This window comes from Balaenoptera acutorostrata, chromosome 3 (genome assembly GCF_949987535.1).
Source record: "Balaenoptera acutorostrata chromosome 3, mBalAcu1.1, whole genome shotgun sequence".
Classification (NCBI taxonomy): Eukaryota; Metazoa; Chordata; class Mammalia; order Artiodactyla; family Balaenopteridae; genus Balaenoptera; species Balaenoptera acutorostrata.
The window spans coordinates 26079861-26104358 of NC_080066.1; the positions used below are offsets into that span (position 1 = coordinate 26079861).

General features: G+C 39.2%; 1 protein-coding gene across 1 annotated transcript in view; it reads left to right on the forward strand.

The window, feature by feature from the left end:
- Positions 1-695: 695 nt before the first annotated feature.
- GDI2 (GDP dissociation inhibitor 2) overlaps positions 696-24498 on the forward strand; it is a 46043-nt gene continuing 22240 nt past the window's right edge. The window contains exons 1-4 of the mRNA XM_007167444.2: positions 696-1007; positions 12080-12187; positions 15906-16005; positions 21270-21404. Coding sequence (XP_007167506.1) covers positions 963-1007; positions 12080-12187; positions 15906-16005; positions 21270-21404 — 388 coding nt within the window. The 5' untranslated portion in view covers positions 696-962. The remainder of the gene's footprint in view (positions 1008-12079; positions 12188-15905; positions 16006-21269; positions 21405-24498) is intronic.

Genomic DNA, 24498 nt, shown 5'->3' on the forward strand with positions numbered 1-24498 from the left:
CCTGCTTCCAATCAAATCTGGCCTTCCCCTGCATGCGAAGGGTTACTTTTTAAAAGGATGGTTTTTGTTCGTTTTTCGTTTTTTAAAATTCGTCTACATTTCCTAAGGCTGCACAAGGGGCAATGCATCAAGCAAGGACGACATAGGGCGGGAAGTAAGAGAAAACAGTGATTTCTGAATTCCTTAAAATATGTTGGGTCCATTTTCCTTCAGGAAAGCGAGGCAGGATAGAAAGAAAAGCAAGAGAAGTTGCAAAAGACCAGCCTAGGCGCGCCGTAGGGTCGCAGGGGGCTGAGCCGCAGCCAGGGTCAGTCCACTTGGCGTCAGCTCCGGGTCTGCGGGGCCCGGGGCGGCCGCCCGCTGTCCTGGCCCAAAGTCCAAGGGCGGCGGCAAGGCTCGAGGCCCAGGGCGCGCCTCAGCTCCCGCTGGGCGGCGGGAGTAACTAACTGGACCGCTGCCCCCAGGCCGCAAGCACGCTCCCGTCCCTGCCCTCGGGGGCCAGCGCGCGACCGCCTCCGCCCCCAACCACGGTGGCAGCGCGCCGTGTGGAGAGCCGGAATCCACAAGGGCCACGGCCCGCCCTCTTCTCGCGAGAGGTAGGAAAGGAAGAAGGTTGGGCGGGCGACGGGGATCTAGCCAATGAGCGAGCGGGAAGGGCGTGATCGACGGCCTCCTCTAAGCCCCGCCCCGGCTGCAGAGGCCCTGGTCGCCGCCCGCCTCTCCTTTTCTCCCTCCTTGCCCTCCCTTCCCTCCCCGCCCCGCTCTTCTCTTTCCGTCTGAGGTGGCGGCCGGCTGCCTCCTCGCCAGCTCTGTTTTCCCTCTGCTCCCGCTTCCCTTTTCCCTTGTGCCCGGGCCCGGCCTGAGCGTTTCCTCCGCCTCCTCCGGGTGGCCGCCTAGCTCCCGACCCCTAGAGTCCTGCGCCTTTTCTTTTCTCTGGGCTTCCGTCCGCGCCCGGCCCCGCCATGAATGAGGAGTACGACGTGATCGTGCTGGGCACCGGCCTGACGGTGAGGCCCGGCGGGGAGGGGCGGGGGTCCCGGGTCGGGAGGGGGGCGGCCGCACGCCCTGCCCAGCCCCCTTTTCCCCATCCCCGCAGGCCGCGCCGCGCCTCGCCTCGCGTCTCCTCCGAGGGTCTCCGGGTGGGGCCGGTTTCCGCCGCCGTCTCGGGCCGCGCTCTGGAGCGGAGGCGGGCCGGGCCTGCGGCGGGGCCTGCGGGCCGGGCGGCGCGTCTGGACGGGGAGGAGACACCGGGGGATGGAAAGCCCGGTCCGGCAGGTGCTTGGGCGGGTCGTGACGGCCGAGTAAGAGTAGGTGGGAAACGAGAGTCCGCTCTGCTGTAGCAGAGGCCGGAAAAGCCCGGATTGGTGTATTGATGCGTCTCCCTTACAGGTTGACGGCCTCTCGCGATTGGAAACGGAAAAGCAGCCGGCGCAGTGGGGGAGGGTGGAGGCCAATCACAGTGGCATTTCCTACTTAGACTTCATCCTCTACTACTAGTCAGTGTCGGTGACGAGTCACTGGATAATCACTGTTTGTTAGGTAATTAAGTTCAATGAACTTACATTTTTGGAGAAAATTAGATTTCTTATCCTCCTCCCCCACTCCAGGTGAGAAGCATTATCCTTTCCTTTTAACTACCCTCCCATCCCACTTGAGCAACTGTAGAATTGGAAATGAGTTTTCTCAAAATTTGTCTAGTCCTTTCTCACCTGGCCTTTGCCATCTTTTCCTTCTGTGTGGTCTGTCCTTGCCTCCATTGTCTCTTCTGGAGGCTTTCCCCTGAGAAAGAGGTTGTTGATGGGGTGCTAGAGGCCAGGTTCTGTACTAGTGCATGGTGTGCGTAATACCATGGTAAATATATTTTCCTGGCTGTCTGCTTAGAGAACTTTAGATAATATTCTGCAAATAATGCAGGCAGATGTTTTACTTCTTTTTGTGCTTTTAAAAGAAAATGAGGACTATTCATCTTGCAAAAGAATTCCATTTGAAGAGAGGACCATTTCCGTTATCAAAAGTTTTTTGGAAATTTGAAATTCTGACATTGGGTTGCTTTGTTTTATAAGGTGAATACTGATTTTTTTTTTTTTTTTTTAATTTTTATAGCTACTTTATTTATTTATTTCTTTTATTTTTGGCTGTGTTGGGTCTTCAGTTCTTGCGAGGGCTTTCTCTAGTTACGGCAAGTGGGGGCCACTCTTCATCGCGGTGCATGGACCGCTCTTCATCGCGGTGCGCGGGCCTCTCACTATCGCGGCACCTCCCGTTGCGGGGCACAGGCTCCAGACGCGCAGGCTCAGTAGTTGTGGCTCACGGGCCCAGCCGCTCCGCGGCATGTGGGATCTTCCCAGACCAGGGCTCGAACCCGTGTCCCCTGCATTAGCAGGCAGATTCTCAACCACTGCGCCACCAGGGAAGCCCCGTGAATACTGATTTTGATCTTGTGTATCCCATATAAACTGATCGCAAAGTCCGGAGTCATTTAATGTAAACCACTACAAATTTGTTGAAATGCATTGTAATCTCTCAAGATCAAATTAACATTTTTTTCAGCTAACACTCCAAAGTAACTATTTTAGATTTCTCGGGACAAGAGAAAACTGTCAAACTTGCATTTGGCCAGTTTTTTGGGAAAAGATTGTTGGGAAGTAGAATGGCACTTTTCTGGCATGTCATTTTTCTATTTATGGTGATTTATGGTGATTGTTGGATAATACTCATTTCTGAATGCTTCATTATGTTTCAACAGTCCAGAGAAAGAAATGGGACTGGCTAGGAAATAGTACCGAATAGATGAGATTGCTTACCTAGAAAGCTATTTAGTCATTTTGAATGTGAGGTATTGGGTTGAATTTCTTTTTTTGATGGTGAGTTGGAAGACTGTTGGATGCCTTAAATGAATAGCCTACCCACTGCAGGGTGTTTTTTTTCATTTTCTAAGTGCTTAATTGGGATTCTGAGCTGAGCTTATTAGTTTGTGGTGGATTTTGCCCACTGGAATGGGCCCTGTTGCTGCCAGCATATTGTAAGAGCTAGTTAGTTCCACTGTTTTTCTACGGTTATTGCTGGTCTTTCAGATTTGCTCTTGATTAGGTCAGTTAAACACGGACAAATAAGTGCAGATCCTTTCTCATGCAGGTTTCTATATGCCTAGTTCAGAAGTATCACTTTTTATCAAAGAGGGCACAGTTTTATTGCATAACAACCAAGTTAAGATAATGCACCTTATTTAAATTTTCATTTGGATCAATTGTGACCTTTTTGGTGAATGATAGATGCATACTTAACTAGCAATCAGATAAATTTCTGCTGTCATTTATTATTTATTTATTTTTGGCTGCATTGGGTCTTCGTTGCTGCACGCCGGCTTTCTCTAGTTGTGGCGGGGCGGGGCTACTCTTCCTTGCGGTGTGAGGGCTTCTCATTGCGGTGGCTTCTCTTGTTGCGGAGCACGGGCTCTAGGCGTACGAGCTTCAGTAGTTGTGGCCCGCGGGCTCTAGAGCGCAGGCTCAGTAGTTGTGGCACACGGGCTTAGTTGCTCCGCGGCATGTGGGATCTTCCCGGACCAGGGCTCGAACCCGTGTCCCCTGCGTTGGCAGGCGGATTCTTAACCACTGCGCTACCAGGGAAGTCCCGGGATGATTTTGATACTGATAAAATCTTATACCCTCATTTTTAGTGATACAGGGACTTTGATTACTTAAATGAAGAGATCACCAAAGTTAAAAAGCCTCAAATTATAATTAATTTTGAGTATTTGGTGTGAACATACCATTTACTTAATTTTTGATTTATAAATATTTAGTGCCTGAGATTTAAGAACCTAAAAACAGGTGTGTGCTATCAGTTGTGGGTACCAAATACTGCATGATGCCTGTGTGTCAGTGCATTTTTTTAGTGCGATTGACTCGTTACTTTTAATATAAAGTGTAAGGAAGTGTTGGGGTTTCTCTGTGTTGCCTAATGTTGTCACTGTTTTGTATCGATTGTTACAGCTAAAATAAGGTCATAATAGTGCACAAATATTGATAGTAACTTTGATAAAGAAGGCATAAAACAATTTAGTATATACTAGAGCAAAATCTTCATTCTAAGAGAAATGGAATATTTCATATAATTGAGTTCTTTAAGGAATTGAGGGCTATCCCTTTAACAACCATAACTTTTAGATAAAAACCTTTCAAATGATATCACAACTTTTTTAACAAACTGAGGAGCATAGTTAATGTACTTGATAACAAAGATTTGACATCAGGAGGATTAATTACTGTTATGCTATAACATAATGAAGCCATTGAGACCTAGGGAGCTTTGTAGGAACTTTGGCCTCCTTACTAAGTCCTCGTAGACTGCTCAGCTTTGGGAGTTAGTTCTACCGTCTACTTTTCATTTTTTCCTCTTTGTTTACTTTGCTGGTTAGGCTGGTGACTGTCGACAGCCTTTGACCACTTAATTTGCTGTTTCTGATTGACTTTGGGCTTGGCAATGAATTCATGAGTCTTCTCAGAAATAGTAATAAATAATAAAATAAGGGTTACTAGCTCCACAGCTGCTTGTGCTTCCCAGCAGTATTTTGTTTTGTGCTACATGGTAATTTTCGTAAGGAGTTTTGAATCGAAAAGGACACTTCAGTGATATGTAACCAGATTATTCTCAGCAGTATTTGTTTAAAACATTGTTTTACATCCCAGCCATACTTTTCCTTCTTTTTCTTTATTAAAATTTTGTGACTTCAAAGAGGAGTTCTTGTACTTGATTTAAAAATCTTGAATTGCCTTTTATATTTACTCCTTGAAAATTTTTGCCATTGCTGTTAGAGTTCTGTGGACAAACAACTTTCTGTCCACTGCAGTAGTGATCATAGGACCAATGTGTGCAAATGTCTTATTTTTGGAAGGTATAAATACTATATGTAGGCAGTCTGTATTTTAAATCAGCCTTAAGCATACTGGTCCAGTAGAATAGAAGTAAAATCAGACATTTTTCAGCATTTCGAGGTAGTAGTGAGACATTTGGTTGGAAAGACCGCTAGGTAAACGTTTGGCTCGCATACATGATACCCTGCAGTTACCTTTATGTCCCCTCTCACAGTACCTGATTAAAGGCTTAATGGAGTAATGGCCTACTCAATTTCAGTTACCTGTGACTGTTGTGCTCGATTATGGGCAATAAAAAGGCAAACACACCTGTTTATGAGTACCTTCTTCTCGTGTGGGGCTAACTATAATATGAGTTAATATGAGAAAGTACTAAGTGCCATAAGGGAATTCACACATGTGGGAATTCAGACAGGGGAATCAGAAAAACCTGCATAAAGAAGGAGTTATTAAGGTGGCCTTTAAAAATAATTGATAAGCAGGGTAGGGGGAAGGGGTATTAGATGAAGGTAATCAAAAGGAACAAACTTAAGCTATAAGATAAATAAGTACTAGGGATGTAATGTACAACATGATAAAGATAATTAACACTGCTGTATGTTATGAATGAAAGTTAAGAGCGTAAATCACAAGGAAAAATTTTTTTTCCATTTCTTTAATGTTGTATCTATATGAGATGATGGATGTTCACTAAGCCTGTGGTCATCATTTCATGTTGTATGTAAATCAAATCATGCTGTACACCTTAAGTCTTTACAGTGCTGTATGTCAATTATATCTCAATAAAACTGAAAAAGCTTAAAAAATATTGGTAAGTTTTGAACATGAGGAGGAATGATTTTCTAGGCAGAGAGAGCAGTGTAAGTCAGTATTAAGAAAAGGATATATATTTAGGGGATAGGGAGTTTATTTTGTGTGAAACAGAAGGTATGAAGAGGTGTAATGGAAACAGTGTTGGAAAGAAGGTATATCACCAAGGATGCTGAAGATAGTAGGTTAAGAAGTTTGAATTTTATCTTCTTGGCCAACGAGAGAGGGTTTTGAGCAGGAATGATCTAATTAGAGCCAAATTTCAAGAAAAGTTATCTTTGACAGCTTTTAATGAGATGCATTAGAGGGACAGAGACATTTAAAGAAACACTTGTTCTGCTGAAAACTAACGTCCATTTTTATTGTGTTATTGCTGTAAGACGTATACCACTGAAATTAAATGATTTAAAAGTTTTCTAGTTAATACATTTTCTAGATAAGTAGAAAGGCACTTTTCTTTAAGATGAGTTATTAGGTACCTTGTTTTCCTGATCACATTTTTGTGTGCATTTACTTTCTGTTTCTTTCTTTCTTTTTTTTTTAATCACTCCAGAACTTTAAAATGCAGGAGGAGTTAGAGTGTTAACAGTGTTTAGTTTGGTCACTTGGAAGTTACATCAGAATTTTTTTTTTTTTTTTTTTTTTTTTACATCAGAATATTAACGTACTCTGGTTCTATTCTCTTCCAAGCCTGAGTTGCCCTCTAAGTAGGAAGGGGGGTGGGCATTAACTTTTCCAGGATACTGGGATACTATTTAGTACCAGTGGCCTTGGCAATTCTGTTTAGGTTCGTCACAATTCATATATGGGAACACCATACAGGCTGCTTCACTACGTAAGAGGTACTTCGCCTAGTGTGTTTAGGTGCTGTCCGTTTGAGTTAGTTACTCTGATTATTGCAAACCTAGTGCTATGTGTAGGTGCTGAAGGGAAGTGAGCCTCAATATCACTGATTTGATCCTTCCTGACCATCACCCCACCCACACATCTGCACAGACTAGAATTTTGCTGCAGCTGAACTTCAAACATTTAATCTGGTTACCTCTTTATGTAGGCCAACATGAAGAGCCAGTTGGGTGGCAGATGCCATTATCTTAAAGAACTTGGATTCTGGGCCTGAGCTCAGTTTGGATGAAAGACCCACCTGAGATTGCCAGGCATCCTGTGTGCATCATTAATGCATGTATGCATGCATTTGTTCACTTATTCATGCTGAGCACCTAATATGCTCTAAGCCCTAAAAATAAAAAATAAATAAGGCATAATAGCAAACAAAACACCAAAAAACCTTGGATTCTGAAGATGGTTTTACAGTTTTAGTTATTTTGGTTGTGAGTCTGTATATTCTTATCCTGTTCAGGTCAGTTGTGGGTGAGCTCGAAATTAAGTGTGGAGCACTCTCATCTGTTAGTTTTAAAACTAATGTGTTGGTTAATATTCATTCATATGTGTTTCCTGGTAAAAGTTATCAGTATTCTTGACATAGATGTTGGATGGTCCAGGTTTTCTAGTGTGAAAAAACGAAATTCACTTAGAGTATTTTCTCTGACTTTGATGTGCTTTGCTTTTTATTCTGTATTCACCAGATAATAGTAGATTTTAATTTTGAGTTGTTAATTTGGGAAGATACTAAAATTTGGGGATCATTAATATACACTCTATACTCAGATATGATTGGTTTTATCAGTGAATTAATGACTTCATCCCATGTTGTAAAGTAAAATTTAAAGTATTACATTTGTGCTTCTATGTATTCTCTTGGCATTGTAAAAGCAATCTTTTATAGATGGGTTTAGAAGAATCAGTGAACCTGCAGATTATTAATTAGCTTTTAATATATTTGCTCCAAGTGATGCCTTTAAAGGTAGTTAGTATCAGCTCTTTGGACTGCTGAATCTTTATATTACTGGGTCCTTTATTAGGCCTCAGCCTTCAGTGCTTGCTTTGGAGCCATGGTCCAGTGAGTGGGTCATGCTTATTTGCAGTGGAGTATGAAAAGTTATATATAGAAGCTGTGCAACACTCAAAGTTGCTTGCTGTGATTTTGCTTCCAAAAGTTGAACCGTGAAGTCTACTTTTGTCGACTGGAAATGTGACTATTTGGTTTTCCTCTGTTTATGTCATAATCTGTTTTTGAGATTGTAAATATTATTCTATTTTCATATAATATATTGAATCATATGTTAGTGCTTCTTTAGATTTTTTTTTTTAAGCAAGTGATTTGCTTTTGATAATATTGGAGTTAATTTTTACAGTTAAAATACTTTCAGTTCTGTTTATCAAGACCTCATTAAGAAAGTTAAAAGTCAAGCTGTGGAATGGATGAAGATATTTGCAATATATATATAACCAATAAAGCACTTTTAAATATCTAGAATATATAAGGAATTTTTATATAGCAGTAAAAAAAGAAAGCCCACTTTAAAAATGGGCAAATAATATGAATAGGCACTTATCAAAAGAAGATACTACAATTATCAGTAAACTATGAAAAAGTGCTCAGCCTCATTATTTGTCAGGAAATGTAAATTAAACCACATCCTAACTAGAATGACTAAAATTAAAAGGCCAGAACACAAATGTTGAGCAAGGATTTGAAACAACAGACTTTCATATACTGCTGACACAGCATATGAAATTGGTACAACCATTTTGGAAAGCTGTTTGGCAGTATCTGTACTCTCCTTGATATCTATCCCACAAGTGCATACATAAAAGACACATTGAGAATGTTTATAGAGCATTATTTGTAACAGCCCCAAACTGGAAATGATCCCAATGTCCACCTGTAATAGAATGGATAAATAAGTTGTGGAATATCTGTGCGGAGTATTCATTCAAAAGACTCCTATGGCTTTGTTACCCGCGGTGTGGTCCATGGATCAACTGCTTCTGCAACACCTGAGAACTTACTAGAGGTGCAGACGGTTACACCCCTCACCCCAGATACACTGAATCAAAATCTACAGTTTAACATGATCCCCAGGTGTTTAATAAAGTTTGAGCAGCACTGCTTTACTAGTGGTTCTTGAAACTGGTTCTGGACCAGCAGTATTCTCACCTGGGAACTGGTGAGAAATGCAGATTCTCAGGCTCCACCGCAGACCTGCTGACTCAGAAGCTTTGGGGGTGGGGCCCTGCGTTCTGTTTTAGCAAGCTGTCCCGGTGATGTGGATGCAAAGTAAAGTTTCAGAATCTGCTTAGAATTTACATTTCTAACAAGTTCACAGGTGATACCAAATCAGGAGCTCTCTTTGAGATCCACTGTTGTTGGTAGGGCTAGGCAAACCTGTAAAAGTCCACAGGTTTTTCAGGCCACGTGCTCTTTGTCACAGCTACAGTTCCACTGTGGTACAGTGAAAACAGCCAATATGTAAATGAATGGGCATGGGTGTTTACCGGTAAAACTTTATTTACAAATACAGCCTGCAGGCTGGATTTGGCTCCTGTATTTTAGAGACCCCTGCTGTATAGCAGTGAGAGTAAGAAAATTTCTATTGCAAACAAAACATGGATGAATCTTGTAAACGTATGTTGACTAAAAGGTGTATACAAGAAGTGTATACTACAGGATTCCATTTATTCAGAGTTCAAAAACAGGTAGAAAAATCTTTGCTCTTAAAAGTCATGAGCGTGGCTGAGGCTGAGGAGTGGTTATGGCTGGAGGTGGCCTGGAGTGCTCATTACGTTTCTTGATCTAAAGAAATGATGCACCCTCTTGGAGTAAACTTTGAACCTGACAGTAACTAATTTAAAATATTTTTAAAATATTAAAATGAATAGTACATTATGGAGGAGAATTTGAGATATGTATGAATTTTTGAAAATAAAGATTTCAGAGTCAGGCTTTAGGGGGATGAGCTTGTTCTCTGTTGTCTGGAGTCTTGGATAAATTTGAGAAGCACTAGGATTTATAAAGTTACAGAGAATTTCCTTTGTCATTTAAAAAAATAAAGCTCTTATCACCTAAACTCTGGTATAACGGTTCTGGGTGAATGAATATCCCATCTCTGTGTGTCTTCTCATTAATCCATTAATTGGATTGACTTTCTTGACTGCTCCCCCACCCCATCTTGATTTGGTATGTCTTAGTATATTCACGCTTTGTTTACCTTTTTACTGAGAGTGATGGTTTATAATCCTCTGTTGATTGTCAGTTGATTAATGGTTATCTTGGATGCTTCATTTAGGGCTCTAGTTCTCAAACTCTTGGTCTCAGGATCTATTTACACTCTTAAAAATTGAGGTCCCTGAAGAGCTTTTGCTTGTAAGAGTATCTATCAATATTTATCCTATTAGAAATCAATGCTGAGAAATTAAAAAATGGTTTTTATTAATTCACTTAAAGATAACGGTGATAAACTCATTACATGTTAACGTGAATAACAATTATTTGGAGTATAACTGTGTTTTCCAAAACAAAAAAATTTCTGAGGAGAGTATGGTTGTTTTACATTTTCTGCACATCTCTTTAATATCGAGTTTAAAAGATAGCCGATTCTTATCTGCTTTGGTGTTCAGTCTTTCATAATTTTTGTCATAGCTGAAGTATATGAAGAAAATCAGGCTTTAGACAGATGTGTAGTTGGAAAAAGGAGTATTTTAATAGCCTTTCAGATTGTTGTGGGTATCCTTTTATAATTTACACCTAAACACAAGTGGCAGGGTATTTTTAAAGATTAATTGCAATATGAAATTTGAAACCACATCAGTGAACATTGCTTATTCCGTTACATTAAAATCCGTTAATCTAGCTTGCACTTTGAATTTCTCGTTTAACCTCCTGTATGATTTTGTAACATCATTCATTGGTCACTTGGGAAAGTACTGTTTTACTTAGTAATGCAGGTCTTCTGAATTGTTGACACATTTCATTATGCCATATCAAAAGCTCATATTTGTTAATATCACTGATGTTGTCTGAAAAGTCCTTTAAGTATTGGGGATCTGATGTACCCATGGTGGTGGATATAAGCTTTCCAAAATTCAAATTTTCATTCAAAAATATTTTTTTAATACATTTTATTTATTTATTTTTAACATTTGGCTGTGTTGGGTCTTCGTTGCTGCACGCGGGCTTTCTCTAGTTGTGGCGAGCAGGGGCTACTCTTGGTTGCACCGGCTTCTCATTGCGGTGGCTTCTCTTGTAGAGCACGGGCTCTAGGTGTGTGGGCTTCAGTAGTAGTGGCACATGGGCTCAGTAGTTGTGGCTCGTGGGCTGTAGAGCACAGGCTCAGTAGTTGTGGCACATGGGCTTAGTTGCTCCGTGGCATGTGGGATCTTCCCGGACCAGGGATCGAACCTGTGTCCTCTGCATTGGCAGGCGATTCTTAACCACTGCGCCACCAGGGAAGTCCCTCATTCAGAATTTTGACTTATCATTTTTGGCAACAAATACTGTTGGTTATTTTCCTTGACATTCATTTTTGAGAAAATGTCTGCCGAAATCCTAAGTCTGAGTAATCATAGTTTGTCAGTTATTTTTCCAATTAAAAATGATGATCCATGGGGCTTCCCTGGTGGCACAGTGATTAAGAATCCGCCTGCCAATGCAGGGTACACGGGTTTGAGCCCTGGTCCGGGAAGATCCCACATGCCGCGGAGCAACTAAGCCCGTGAGCCACAACTACTGAGCCTGCATGCTACAAGTACTGAAGCCCACGCACCTAGAGCCAGTGCGCTGTAACAAGAGAAGCCACAGCAATGAGAAGCCCGCGCACTGCAACGAAGAGTAGCCCCTGCTCGCTGCAACTAGAGAAAGCCCGCATGCAGCAACAAAGACCCAATACAGCCAAAAATAAATAAATAAAAATAAATATATTAAAAAAAAAGATGGTCCATGAAAAAAGTAGCTAGTTCAGCTTACAAATCAGTCGCACAAAAGGCCTTCCTTGAGCCAGAATTGCTTTATGTGAACTTCCCGTTTTGCTACACAGGATATTTAAAAGATGGGTGTTCAGGGATGTTGTTAACAGAGGTGATTTTTAATGCTTCATCAAGGATAGTCTTAAGTGAAACTGGCCTTGTTTTTTTAAACCGTGAGTGCCTTGTGCTGAAGAATATAATGACTAGTGCAGTTGGAGCCACCGCCTTAATTTGTTTTATCCACCATTGATCTTGCGCTGTCAGTGCAAGTGTAACACAGTGGGAAAAAATGAATAATGTCTTAGTGTTATTATGAAAATAGTTTAAACCTTGGGACTCAGAGGGGCCACAGAACACACTTTGAACCCTGGTTGCTTTAGGGCTTTGTCCTTAAAAATTACATCATATATTGCATATACATAAGTATTAATTACTAAAAGAATGTTTAATGACAGGCTTGTAAAAATTATCTGTTTGAAACATGCAGTAGCATTTTCCTTCCTTTGAAGATACTTACGCTTTCCCTGTAGGAATGTATCCTGTCAGGTATAATGTCAGTGAATGGAAAGAAAGTTCTTCACATGGATAGAAACCCATATTATGGAGGAGAGAGTGCATCTATAACACCGCTGGAAGATGTAAGTATTAAAATAAATTAATGTCCCTTTTGTACTTTGAGTCTTTTACTTGTGAATCTCTACTTTTTTATAGATGGTTTTAATTTTGTTTTATTAAATAGATTATCTGTAACATCATAATTTTCAGGAGCTCCTAGTTTGGGGCTTGTAGAAATTTAAATTGTGATTTTTGTTGCCATCTGGAGCAGTTATCTGTTCTCTCTCGAAGTTAATAGAGTGTAGACTTGACAGGGTGCATGGAGGGTACCTTTTGATGAAGACCTAACATACGCCAGGCACAGTGCCAGTGCTTTCCGCATAGTCTTAGTTATCTTCCCAGTCACTCAAAGAGATTTTATCCCCATTTTTTAGATGGCAAAATAGTTTCTGTGGGCTTAAGATCACGGAGACGGGCTGATAACCCAGGTTATATGATTCCAAAGCTTAGTTCCTTTTTCTTTTAACTTATTTTATTGAAGTACAGTTGATTTACAATGTTATGTTAATTTCTGCTGTACAGCAAAGTGATTCAGTTATACATACATATATATATTCTTTTTAAAAATTTATTTATTTTATTTACATTTATTTTTGTCTGCATTGGGTCTTTGTTGCTGCATGCAGGCTTTCTCTAGTTGCGGCGAGCAGGGGCTACTCTTCGTTGTGGAGCACGGGTTTCTCATTGTGGTGGCTTCTCTTGTTGCTGAGCACGGGCTCTAGGTGCACGGGCTTCAGTAGTTGTGGCACGCAGGCTCTAGAGCACAGGCTCCGTAGTTGTGGCACGTGGGCTTAGTTGCTCCGCGGCATGTGGGATCTTCCCAGACCAGGGCTTGAACCCGTGTCCACTGCATTGGCAAGCGGATTCTTAACCACTGTGCCACCAGGGAAGCCCTGTATATATTCTTTTTCATATTCTTTTCCATTATGGTTTTTCACAGGATATTGAATATAGTTCCCTGTGCCATACAGTAGGACCTTATTGTTTGTCCGTTATATATATAATAGTTTGCATCTGCTAATCCCAAAGTCGCACTCCATCTCTCCCGCAGCTTCCCTCCCCGTTGGCAACCACAAGTCTGTTCTCTGTGTCTGTGAGTCTGTTTCTGTTTTGTAGATAGGTTCATTTGTGTCATATTTTTAGATTCCACATATAAGTGATATCATGTGGTATTTCTTTCTCTTTCTGATTTATTTCACTTAGTATGATAATCTCTAGGTCCATCATGTTGCTGCAAATGGCATTATTTCATTCTTTTTTTATGGCTGAGTAGTAGTCCATTGCATATATGTACCACATCTTTATCCATTCCTCTGTTGATGGATATTTAGGTGTTTCCATGTCAAAGCTTAGTTCCTTTTGCTATACTCCGTGCTTCCTACTACTTTAGAAAATGAGCACATGAAGCATTTCCAAAGTGTGTTTTACTAAGTATATTTATTTCTCTGTGTGGGGTTTGTTCACCATCCACATGTATAAATCTGAGCTGTACTGTGCTTTATAGGAGATATATAGATATTGTCAGTTACTTTTAAAATAGTGACTTTGATGAAATAAACTTAATGTTTATATCAAAAAGCTTTTTTCTCTATATTCAGGCATATAGGAAAGTTGAAAGAATAATACCAGTGGAATATTTTTTTGCTTCATGTCTGTTTGTGTTATTGGTTTTAAACCATTGAAAGTAATAGACATGATACTTGACCTAAATATTTCAGCATTCATCTGTGAAGAGCAACATTCTCCAACATAATCATAATACCATTATCACACTTAAGAAAATTAACCATAATATCCAGACTATATTCAGATTCCCCAGTGATCCCAAGAATGTTGTATATTGCTGTGTAGGCGTGGTTTGTTTTCTTTTTTTTTAAACTAGTTTAAGCATTGCCTTTTGTGTTGTTTCCCTTTATTCTCTTAATCTACAAAAGTCTCGCCACCTCTTTTCTTTTGGGAAGTCTAGGCCAGTTTATAAGAAGGTATTGTTGGGCGCTTCATACTGCATCCCATCAGGAGGCACAGTGCCTGCATCAGCATCACTGTTCATGATGCTCAATTTGACCTGGTTGAGGTGGTGACCACTGACCTCTCCATCGTAAATCATCTGTGGAGCGATGCACTGGCGTCATTCTTTCTTCACCTAGTGTATTGATTAGCCTAGTGTTAAGTAAGATGAGCAAGCTGTCCTCTTTTTTTTTTTTAATTTAATTTTTATTTTATATTGGAGTATAGTTGATTTATAATGTGTTAGTTTCAGGTGTATAGCTAAGTGATTTAGTTATTTTTCAGATTCCTTTCCCATATAGCTTATTATAGAATACTGAGTAGAGTTCCCTGTGCTATATAGTAGGTCCTTGTTGATTATCTATTTTATATATAATGGTGTGTGTATGTTAATCACAAACTCCTAGTTTATCCCTCCCCTGCATGTTTCTCCATTGTTAACCATAAGTTTGTTTTCGAAATCTGTGAGTCTGTTTCTGTGTTGTGAATAAGTTCATTTGTATCATTTTTTCTTTAGATTCCACATGTAAGTGATATCATATGGTATTTGTCTTCCTCTACTGACTTACTTCACTTAGTATGATAATCTCTAGGTCCACCCATGTTGCTGCAAATGGCATTACTTCATTCTGTTTTACGGCTGCGTAATATTCCATTGTATATATGTACCATATCTTCTTTATCCATTCCCCTGGTGATGGACATTTAGGTTGCTTCCATGTCTTGGTTATTGTAAATAGTGCTGCAGTGAACATTGGGGTGCATGTATCTTTTTGAATTATGGTTTTCTTCACATATATGCCCAGGAGTGGGATTGCTGGATTATATGGTAGCTCTCTTTTTAGATTTTTAAGGAAGCTCCATACTGTTCTCCATAGTGGCTACACCAGTTTACATTCCCACCAACAGTGTAGGAGGGTTCCCTTTTCTCCACACCCTCTCCAGCATTTATTGTTTGTAGACTTTTTGATGATGGCCATTCTTACTGGTGTGAGGTGATTTGCATTTCTCTAATAATTAGTGATGTTGAGCATTTTTTCATGTGTTTTTTGGCCATATATATGTCTTCTTTGTAGAAATGTCTGTTTAGACCTTTTGCCCATTTTTTGACTGGGTTGTGTACTCTGTCTTTTTTAATGTACTCAAGAACTTGGGGATTTTTATTGAGTGAATATATACCACCTTTGCTTGTTCTGTTCCACCTTAGCAATGGAACTCATGAGTTTGAATGAATATTAAATTTTAAGCTGCAAGCTGCTTTTAGAGCCTCAAACTCATGTAAATTATAAATTAACTGGAACTAATTTTAATTGTCTTTTCTGATTTGAATAATCCAAAATTTATTTTTAACTCCCTACGTAACCACAGAAGCAAAATTAAGCCTTTGTTAGCTTTTTATTCAATAGAGAATGAGTTTGAATGATTTCTACAAATAGTAAGGGATGTATCTGCAAAACTAGTACATAACAAATAGTTTGTTTTGTATTCCTGCTAGTTAAAAGCAAACACATACCACCTCTGCAATATTTATTTTGGCATTCATGAGTTGAGTAATATATTTAATTTACATATGTATTGGAATAGTGCTAAATGTTCTGATTAAAAATGAAATGCACTTGTACTTTACCTCATGTTGGTGGTATTTAGTTACACCAAAATCACTTCATCAAAAAATAGTTGTGCAATGAAAGTTAAATTTTGTTACATTATGGGTGTTTTTTGTTTTGGTTTTAGTTATACAAAAGATTTAAAATACCTGGAGCACCACCAGCATCAATGGGGAGAGGAAGAGACTGGAATGTTGACTTAATTCCCAAGTTCCTTATGGCGAATGGTAAAGAATTCCAACTTAAATTTATGATAGTACGTTGAATCCCATTTGAAAGTAGAAAGTAACTGTTGACAGAGAGTGTTATTCCAGGTATGTGGAAGTGGATTCCGTTGAATGGCAACGGTATGGTGAGTAATAGGGCCCATTAGAGGCATCTAGAGTCGGTAAGTTAAGAATGGAGGGAAGAGAGGGTGACTTCTTAGTAATTGGTTTTGGAGAAACAAAATTATGCTGTGGCATAATACATATCAGAATTGTAAGCATTTGTAACAGACTTTCCTCTTGATACTTTGGTGACAGTCTTAGGTAACTGGGCCTTCAGAAACAGCCATATTAATGTTTTTTTCTAGTTTGTAAGCTTTCACAGTTATTTTTTCATATTATTTTTTTCTCATTTTTTTCTTTTTTCCTCCCATTTTATTGAGATATAATTGACATACAGCACTTTATAAGTTTAAGGTATACAGCATAATTATTTGACGTACATATATTGTGAAGATTACCATAGTAAGTTTAGTGAAAATCCATCATCTCGTATAGATACAAAAAAGAAAAAGAAAAAAATGGTTTTTTTTCTTGTGATGAGATCTCTTAGGATCCACTCTCTTAACAACTTAGGTCCCCTTTAAATGCTGGAAGATAGGACTCACTGGCAGCTGCCTCCCTTAGATAAGGCCTCCTGAGCTCTCAAGTTCCCCTCAGCTTCCACCACTTCCTACCTTCCCTTAAGCCAGGTCCACCTTGCTCATTTCTATTACCTGCCTGGCCTCAGTAGGAAATGAGTTTGCAAACTGGCCTGTAACGTGCTAGGCTAGATAGAGAGAAAAGGACAGGCAGGTGGGTGGGCGGGGGATGGGGGGCGGTAAGCAAGTAAATGTGAGTGAGTGAACAGTGAGAGACATAAATGCTCATATTCCAGGTAGGTCCCTTAACTCAGTTAAGGAACCGATCCACACACTGTGCACACTTTCCTCACTGTACATGGAACTGGGTGGAAGAGACATTTCCCAGGACAGTGTCTTCTGTTCATCAGCTCCCATGAAACAACTGGGGCACCTGACAAAGAATAAAAGGGAACTGAAAACAAATGATTGCATGATGTGTTAATGGCATTGCAGTAGTATAAAAAGTGTGACTTTTTTCAAATAATTATCATAATCAAGTTATATTAAAAGAAAAATTCCTACAAAGGCAATAATTTTGGTGTGCGCAGAATTCCAATCTCAAATCTTAACTTTTGGTAAATAAATACTAATAACGTCTTTGTGGCTGCTCTCAAATGTATGCCAATCAGAAGATCTTCTTGAGGTTCATTCATCAGTAGAAACATGGACACATCTCACTGTAATGCGGCAGAAATGGCAGCTGTGAAGTCATAAATATGGCCTTAGGTGGCCCCAAGGAACACTGCAGTGGTAGAGTGGATCCACCCTCCTGGTCGGCGACCATGGCTTTCAGCAGGGCTCATATCACAGAACAGAGGGCTCAGGCACTGGGGGTACTTGGAGATCATCTGATGATTCACTTTGCCTCACGGAGCACAAAGAGTAAGAAGAAACTGGATTCAATATGCTCTAGTGGGCTTTTTCTTTTCTTTTTGCGGGGGAGGGGGTCTTTTGTGTGCTTTAAAAATAATGTGAAGTCCCTAGGTAACACCAAAGAGCTCAGTGAAGTCTGAATCATCTGACACTGTTCAATATACATGAAACTTTAAGACAGCTGAGTGGATTTATTTCTGTACATCCTTTTGAGAATCACTAATGTTACTGGTTCATACTTGTGGGTCATTTCTGTTAGGAAATTTTTTAAAGGTATATGAAGGCAGTGAGTAGAAAAGGAAATAAGGCCAAGGCAGAGAGAAGGAGGTGGAAGAGGAGGAAACGGAGGGAAGTAATGCCTTAAGACTTTGCAAAGTTCAGTCCATGGACTAAGGGACACTTGGGAGCTGGTTGGAAATGCAGAATCTCGGGCGCTACCTACACCTATGCAAGCAAAATTTGTATTTTAATAAGATCCCTGGGCAATTCCTAAGCAGAATGACGTTTGAGAAGCACTGCCTTAACAGTCCATTGCAGGCTCTTTAATGTCAGAAAAAGATGAGATACGGTGAGAAAACTTCACAAAATGTCTTTACCTGGGCGACCCCAGACCACCTACAAAACCTGTCTGAGCTTCATTTCCTTATCTGTAAAATGGAGATGATAATAATAGTAATATGATAGGGTGGTTCTGAGGACTGAGGGAGTTGTTAAATAACCCTTTCAAAGGTCTTGGCATAGAATAAGTAATGGATGTTCATTAGATTTTTGTTTTTAAAACGCATCACGGTATTTTCTTAGTTCCTGGTTTAATGGGTATATTATTTTAGAACATTATAATTTTAGCTGTTGAATTTTTTGAAACTTTTTTTTCCCTAGGCAAACTAATAAACTAATCCTTAACACAGACTAGAAATTTAAAATATACTCTTTTTCTCATATTTTTAATTAGAGGAGTATCTTTAAATTGCTGTGATTTTCAGCATCTTTTTCTGAGATGACGTTGAAAAACTAAATTGTAAGTATAAGTCTATTTATGTCCCATGAAATAAAGTATGTACCACCCTTTCCCCCTTTTTGAATTTATGTTCTATAATTTGGGAATATGTTCAATGGAAAGATCCTATTGGAATTTTCTCTGAAATTTGAAGTTAAATAACTGAATTATCTTGAGGTTAATTGTAAACACAAAATTTTTATTATATAAATAATAAAATTATTTAATTAAAATTAGAAAACACAGATAAGCAGAAAGGAAATAAAATTTTCATAACCAGAATCTTATTGTTTAGAATCATGGTTAATATTCTGGTGTATCACCTGCCAGTTTCCCCCCCACCTCTTCCCAGATAACATGTTTTTCAGTCAGTATACTGTGAACATTTAAAAGAGAGAGGGAGGGATGGAACCAGGGGCTGGATGGGATGATAAATCTCATTGTATACTCCTGGAAGTGTAGTATGGGGATAAAGGCAGTAATTTTCTTTCTTTCTTTTTTAAAAAAATATTTATTTATTTATTTGCTTGTGCCGGGTATTAGTTGTGGCAGGTGGGCTCCTTAGTTTCAGTTCATGGGCTCCTTAGTTGTGGCATGCGAACTCTTAGTTGCGGCATGCATGTGGGATCTAGTTCCCTGACCAGGGATCGAACCCGGGCCCCCTGCCTTGGGAGCGCAGAGTCTTATCCACTGCACCACCAGGGAAGTCCCTAAAGGCAGTAATTTTTTAAGGCTTTTTCCTTTATATTGCCAGATTTTACTTTCACCAGTAGACTGAGGCTGCCCCTTTCCCAGTACCTTTACCACTCCCAGATATTATTCATTTTAGTTTTTGTGATTTTGTCATACTAGAAGGCAAAATAGTGGATTTTTAAAATATGTCTACTTACTAGAGGGTGAAATGATCTCTAGTGTTACTGGCTTTCATGTTCCTTAATGAACTGGCCAGTCTTTTGCTTTGCACATTTTTCTGTGGACGTTTTTGTGTTTTTCCTTACTGATGTAAAAGAGCTTATTATAACAGCTGTTAAATGCCCTTATTTATTTATTTATTTATTTATGGCTGTGTTGGGTCTTCGTTTCTGTGCGAGGGCTTTCTCCAGTTGCGGCAAGTGGGGGCCACTCTTCATCACGGCGCGCGGGCCTCTCATTATCGCGGCCTCTCTTGTTGTGGAGCACAGGCTCCAGACATGCAGGCTCAGTAATTGTGGCTCACGGGCCTAGTTGCTCCGTGGCATGTGGGATCTTCCCAGACCAGGGCTCGAACTCGTGTTCCCTGCATTGGCAGGCAGATTCTCAACCACTGCGCCACCAGGGAAGCCCCTAAATGCCCTTTTGAAGTATGTTGAAAGTATCTTTTCCAGTTTGTGATTGGCATTATATATAACTCTTGTGGGGTTTTTTTTCTGTACAAAAGCTTTTATCTTTTCACACAGTCGTTGGTTGAGCTTTCTTTTATTGGTTTTGATTTGGAAGGCTATGTTTAAAATTTTTCTCTCTACCTCAAGTTTATAAAAATACTAATATCTGCTTTTAATGGTATTATGGTTTCATGTTTTCACTGTATAAATAAGTTCATCTATTTTGTTTTGTTTTTTTTTTGGTCAGAGCATCTATCTTATTCCTTCATAGAACTATGAAAATATGTAACAATTTTATTTTATTAAAAAAAATTTTTCTTTGAAGTATAGTTGATTTACAATGTTGTGTTAGTTTCAGGTGTACAGCAAAGTGAATTAGTTGTACATACACATATATCACTTTTTTAGATTCTTTTCCCATATAGGCCATTACAGAGTATTGAGTAGAGTTCCCTGTGCTATAGAGTAGGTCCTTATTAGTTATCTATTTTATATATAGTAATGTGTTTATGTCAATCCCAATCTCCCAAGGTTCATCTATCTTAACATGAATAAATTTATCTATTTTATTACCCTGTTGTTTGAGAAGTAGAGATAGAAATTTATTTTTTCAAAATGGCTAATCAGTTGTTCCTCAACATCATTTATCTTTTCCACTTTGATTAGAAAACTTTCATCATACATTAAATTCTTTTACATGGGTCTCTATTTTTCACTGATTTATGGACTAGTTAATATACAGTATACTGAAACATTTGGCTGCATACAGGTCTCCTCATTACTCTATTTCTTGTTCTCAAAAAGAATTATTTTTGATTGTCCTTGTATGTTTATCCTTTCGAATGAGCTTTAAAATAATTTTGTTTGGTTTCTCAAAGAAGTTTACTATTTCTAGTATACCAAAATTTCTTTGGTTTTCCTAGCTTTTTCTTGACCCCAAACTAGTATTCATTTTAATAAATATAAATTGAGTTAGGAACTGAAAAGCACAAATTCCTGGAGAATTTTGCCTATGAGTTGTCTCTCTTTAAAATACAGTAGGAACTTTAAAGAAACCCAAACCCATTTGCAGTAGTACTATAATTCTAAACCTCATACTTCTAATAATTATTGTATAACTTTTACAAAAGCATGTTGAAGTTATTAACCTTGAAGTTGTAACATTTAAAAAAAGTCTAAATATGCTAAGCAATAGGTCTGCATTCTGATTGTCCTATTTAAAATATGGCTTTGGAGACTTTTCTAGGAGTTACTGGATGGTGTTAAGAAAAAATTGGAAAGCCATTAGTATTAGTAAATGTACTTTTATTTCTGCTGATTTTTGAAAGTAGTAAGATTTAAGTAACAGTTTGAATTATGTGACTCTTACAGGTCAGCTGGTTAAGATGCTGCTTTTTACAGAGGTCACTCGCTATCTGGATTTCAAAGTGACTGAAGGGAGCTTTGTTTATAAGGGAGGAAAAATCTACAAGGTTCCTTCCACTGAAGCAGAAGCCCTGGCATCTAGTAAGTAATTCTATTTTATTTTCTCAGAATATTAGGATTTTATAACGTAAAGGGATCTTAGAGATAAAATTTAAGGTCCCCTGAATTAGTCATCCACCCACTCATCCAGTCAACAAAGATTTATTGGGAGTATGTTATGTGCTAGACACTGTTCTAGGCAGTTGAGAGTACTTCAGTAAACAAGATGTTCAGAAATTCCTGCCCTTCTGAAGCCTGGAGAGGTTTTATCTCATGGAGCCTGTTGCTGGTGAAGCTGAGCCTTCATAGGTGTAGTATACTCTTTTCAGATTAATAATTCGTGAGAGTCACTGTCTCTTGGATTGTTTCCTGTGTGCTAGGCTCTGTGGGAGACACTTCACATTTGCTTTCTTACTTGACTTGTGAAGCCCTTTGTGAGGTAGGGTTTCCATTTTATAGATGAGGAAACTCAGGCCCAAAATCACATAGGTAATGAGTAGCAGGATGGCATTGAAACCCTGGTGGGATTGCTGCACAGCCCGTGTACTTCATCACCCATCTACGCTGACCTCCTTTGCTACTCTATCCAACATGGTGTTCTGGTGGAACTCATCCTCTAAGTGGTGCTGGTGTCATTCTCCAGCATCTCTGTTTCTAGGAATTCCCAGTGAATAGGGAGTGATTTTATTTTCTGCCCCAAATTATTTCCTCTACTGGCTCATCAAAGATTTCTGCTTAACATTTTTTATCCTGAGCCTTTTAAATAGCAAACACCCCGAGAAAAGACCTTCCATCCTTTAAGGTGTTTTTGTTGCCATGCAGAGCAGTTTAAGGAAGGATAAATTTGTATAACTAAAGGGTAGATAAGTTTTGTAGGTGCTGTAGGAGTTCAGAGGAGGGAAAGGTTTGCATTGGGAGAACAGGAAGAGTGCCAGTAAATTCTCCAGTAATTATTTTGGCATTAAGATTGGAAAAGATTTCTCACCTAGGGGTCGTCCCTGGTGGCGCAGCGGTTAAGAATCCGCCTGCCAATGCAGGGGACACGGGTTCGAGCCCTGGTCCTGGAAGATCCCACATGCTGCGGAACAACTAAGCCCATGCACCACAGCTACTGAGCCTGAGCTCTAGAGCCCATGAGCCTCAACTACTGAAGCCCGCATGCCTAGAGCCCATGCTCCACAACAAGAGAAGCCACCGCAAGGAGAAGCCTGCTCACCGCAACAAAGAGTAGCCCCCGCTCGCTGAAACTAGAGAAAGCCCGTGCGCAGCAGTGAAGACCCAACGCAGACCAAAAAAAAAAAAAAATTTCTCACCTAAAAACCTAGTTTAAGTTATTTTGGCAGTTTTTCTAACTCCATTTATTTACTTCTTGCTATTAGGGGAGAAAATATTGGGCATAAAACGTTGAAAGACACTAAAGCTAGAAAGTAAAAAATAGCACTAAGAATTGCGGCCAGGTTGGGAGTGACAGTTGGGTAAGGGAAGGAATGGCTTCTGATTGAATGGAGGGGAGTTCTTGGTGTGATCATGGGTTAGAAATCATTTAAAGTCTTTTCAGTGACACTGCATCTAATTTAAATAAAGTGTTTTCATAGAAATACGAGTTCAACAGTTTGAGTAGAACTCTTTTAAACAAAGTTTGGGTTTTTTAGTTTAAAAGTTTTATCCTCTCTTTGAGCTCTTATCTACATTAATAGCTTCAACCACTTCCTTCATTTAATAAAAATTGAAGGACTTACCTTAACAGTTATATGTTTCTGTTTTTGATTTAATATTTTCAAATATGTAAAACATTTATATGACTTGAAAGTCAAAATTATATTAAAAGATATATTTAGAGTCTTATCTTTGCCACTCCATTCTTTCCACTCTGATAGGTGGTCATTTTTACTGATTTCTGATTTACCCTCCTTATGTTTCTTTTTGCAAAAATAAGCAAATATATTAATGTATGTATTTTTAAGGTTAGATTTATTGAGGTTTAATTTACATACACTAGGATTTACCTATTTTAGTGTACAGTTTCATGAAGTTTTACCAATCGCTACCTTATCAGCAACTGTTTTTATATTAATGGATAGGATTTTGAAGTTGGAGTGGCAGGGAAGACATTTCTAGGCAGAATGAATGAATGGGGTAGGAAAAGTGTAGAGGGTGGGAAGTTCAAGAGAAAGATAAATAAAAACAAATTATTTTATGCTTTTAATAATAGCTAACATTTTTGAACATTATGTGCAGGCATTTATGTACTAATTATTTTATGTGTATAGTCTAAGTTTATTTTATATAGTCCTTCACTACAACACTCTGAGACGTGGTGCTATTATCTATATTGACAGATGGGAACACCGAGGTATACAGGTGTGAAAGAGCCCAAAGTAGCATAGTTCATGACTAGTAAAACTAGTTTGAAGCCAGATTTGTCAGACTCAAGAACCCCACACTCTTAACCGCTGAACTATCTAGTATATAAATGTAGCTTCTCAGATATTTTAACAACTGTCACGTACACTGGAATTCCTTTTTTCTCTGTGCTACATATTTACAGTTTCTGTGGTGGTTTCTCATATAATATGCCGCCTAGGTCTCTTGGCCACTTTTCTTTGGAAATTCTCTGATTTGCCAAGATTATCTTATATATAATAGAATTAGAGCCAGACCAGACCTGATACTCCAAGTGTTGTCTGCCCACTCAGTGTCCTTGGGACTTTTACTTTCCTAGGACAATATATTTCTACTAATGTAGCCTAAGTTTACATTGGCTTTTTTAGGAGCTGTATATACTGTTGGTTCTTGTGGTAGGTCATGATGCCAGCTAAAACCTCAAGGTTCCAATAAATATTTGTTCATTGGTCAAATGTTATTTTAGTCAAATAAATGAGAAATATATTTGGCTTCTAGAGTAATGTTGAACACAGATACTATGTTCAGAAAAGTTTGAGACATTTTCATGAATAGCTTTGAAACGTGCCCAGCAAAATCTTGTATCCTCTGTTGAATCTTTAGCTTGCTTGTTTGTTCTCACTCTTACCGCTGTGAGGCATCTGTTTGTCAGGAGCACCTTTGACATCTCAGGGCTTGTGGCCGTCAGGAGTTGGTGTGCCTGCTGCAAAGCCCAGCTGTGAACTGGGGTGGG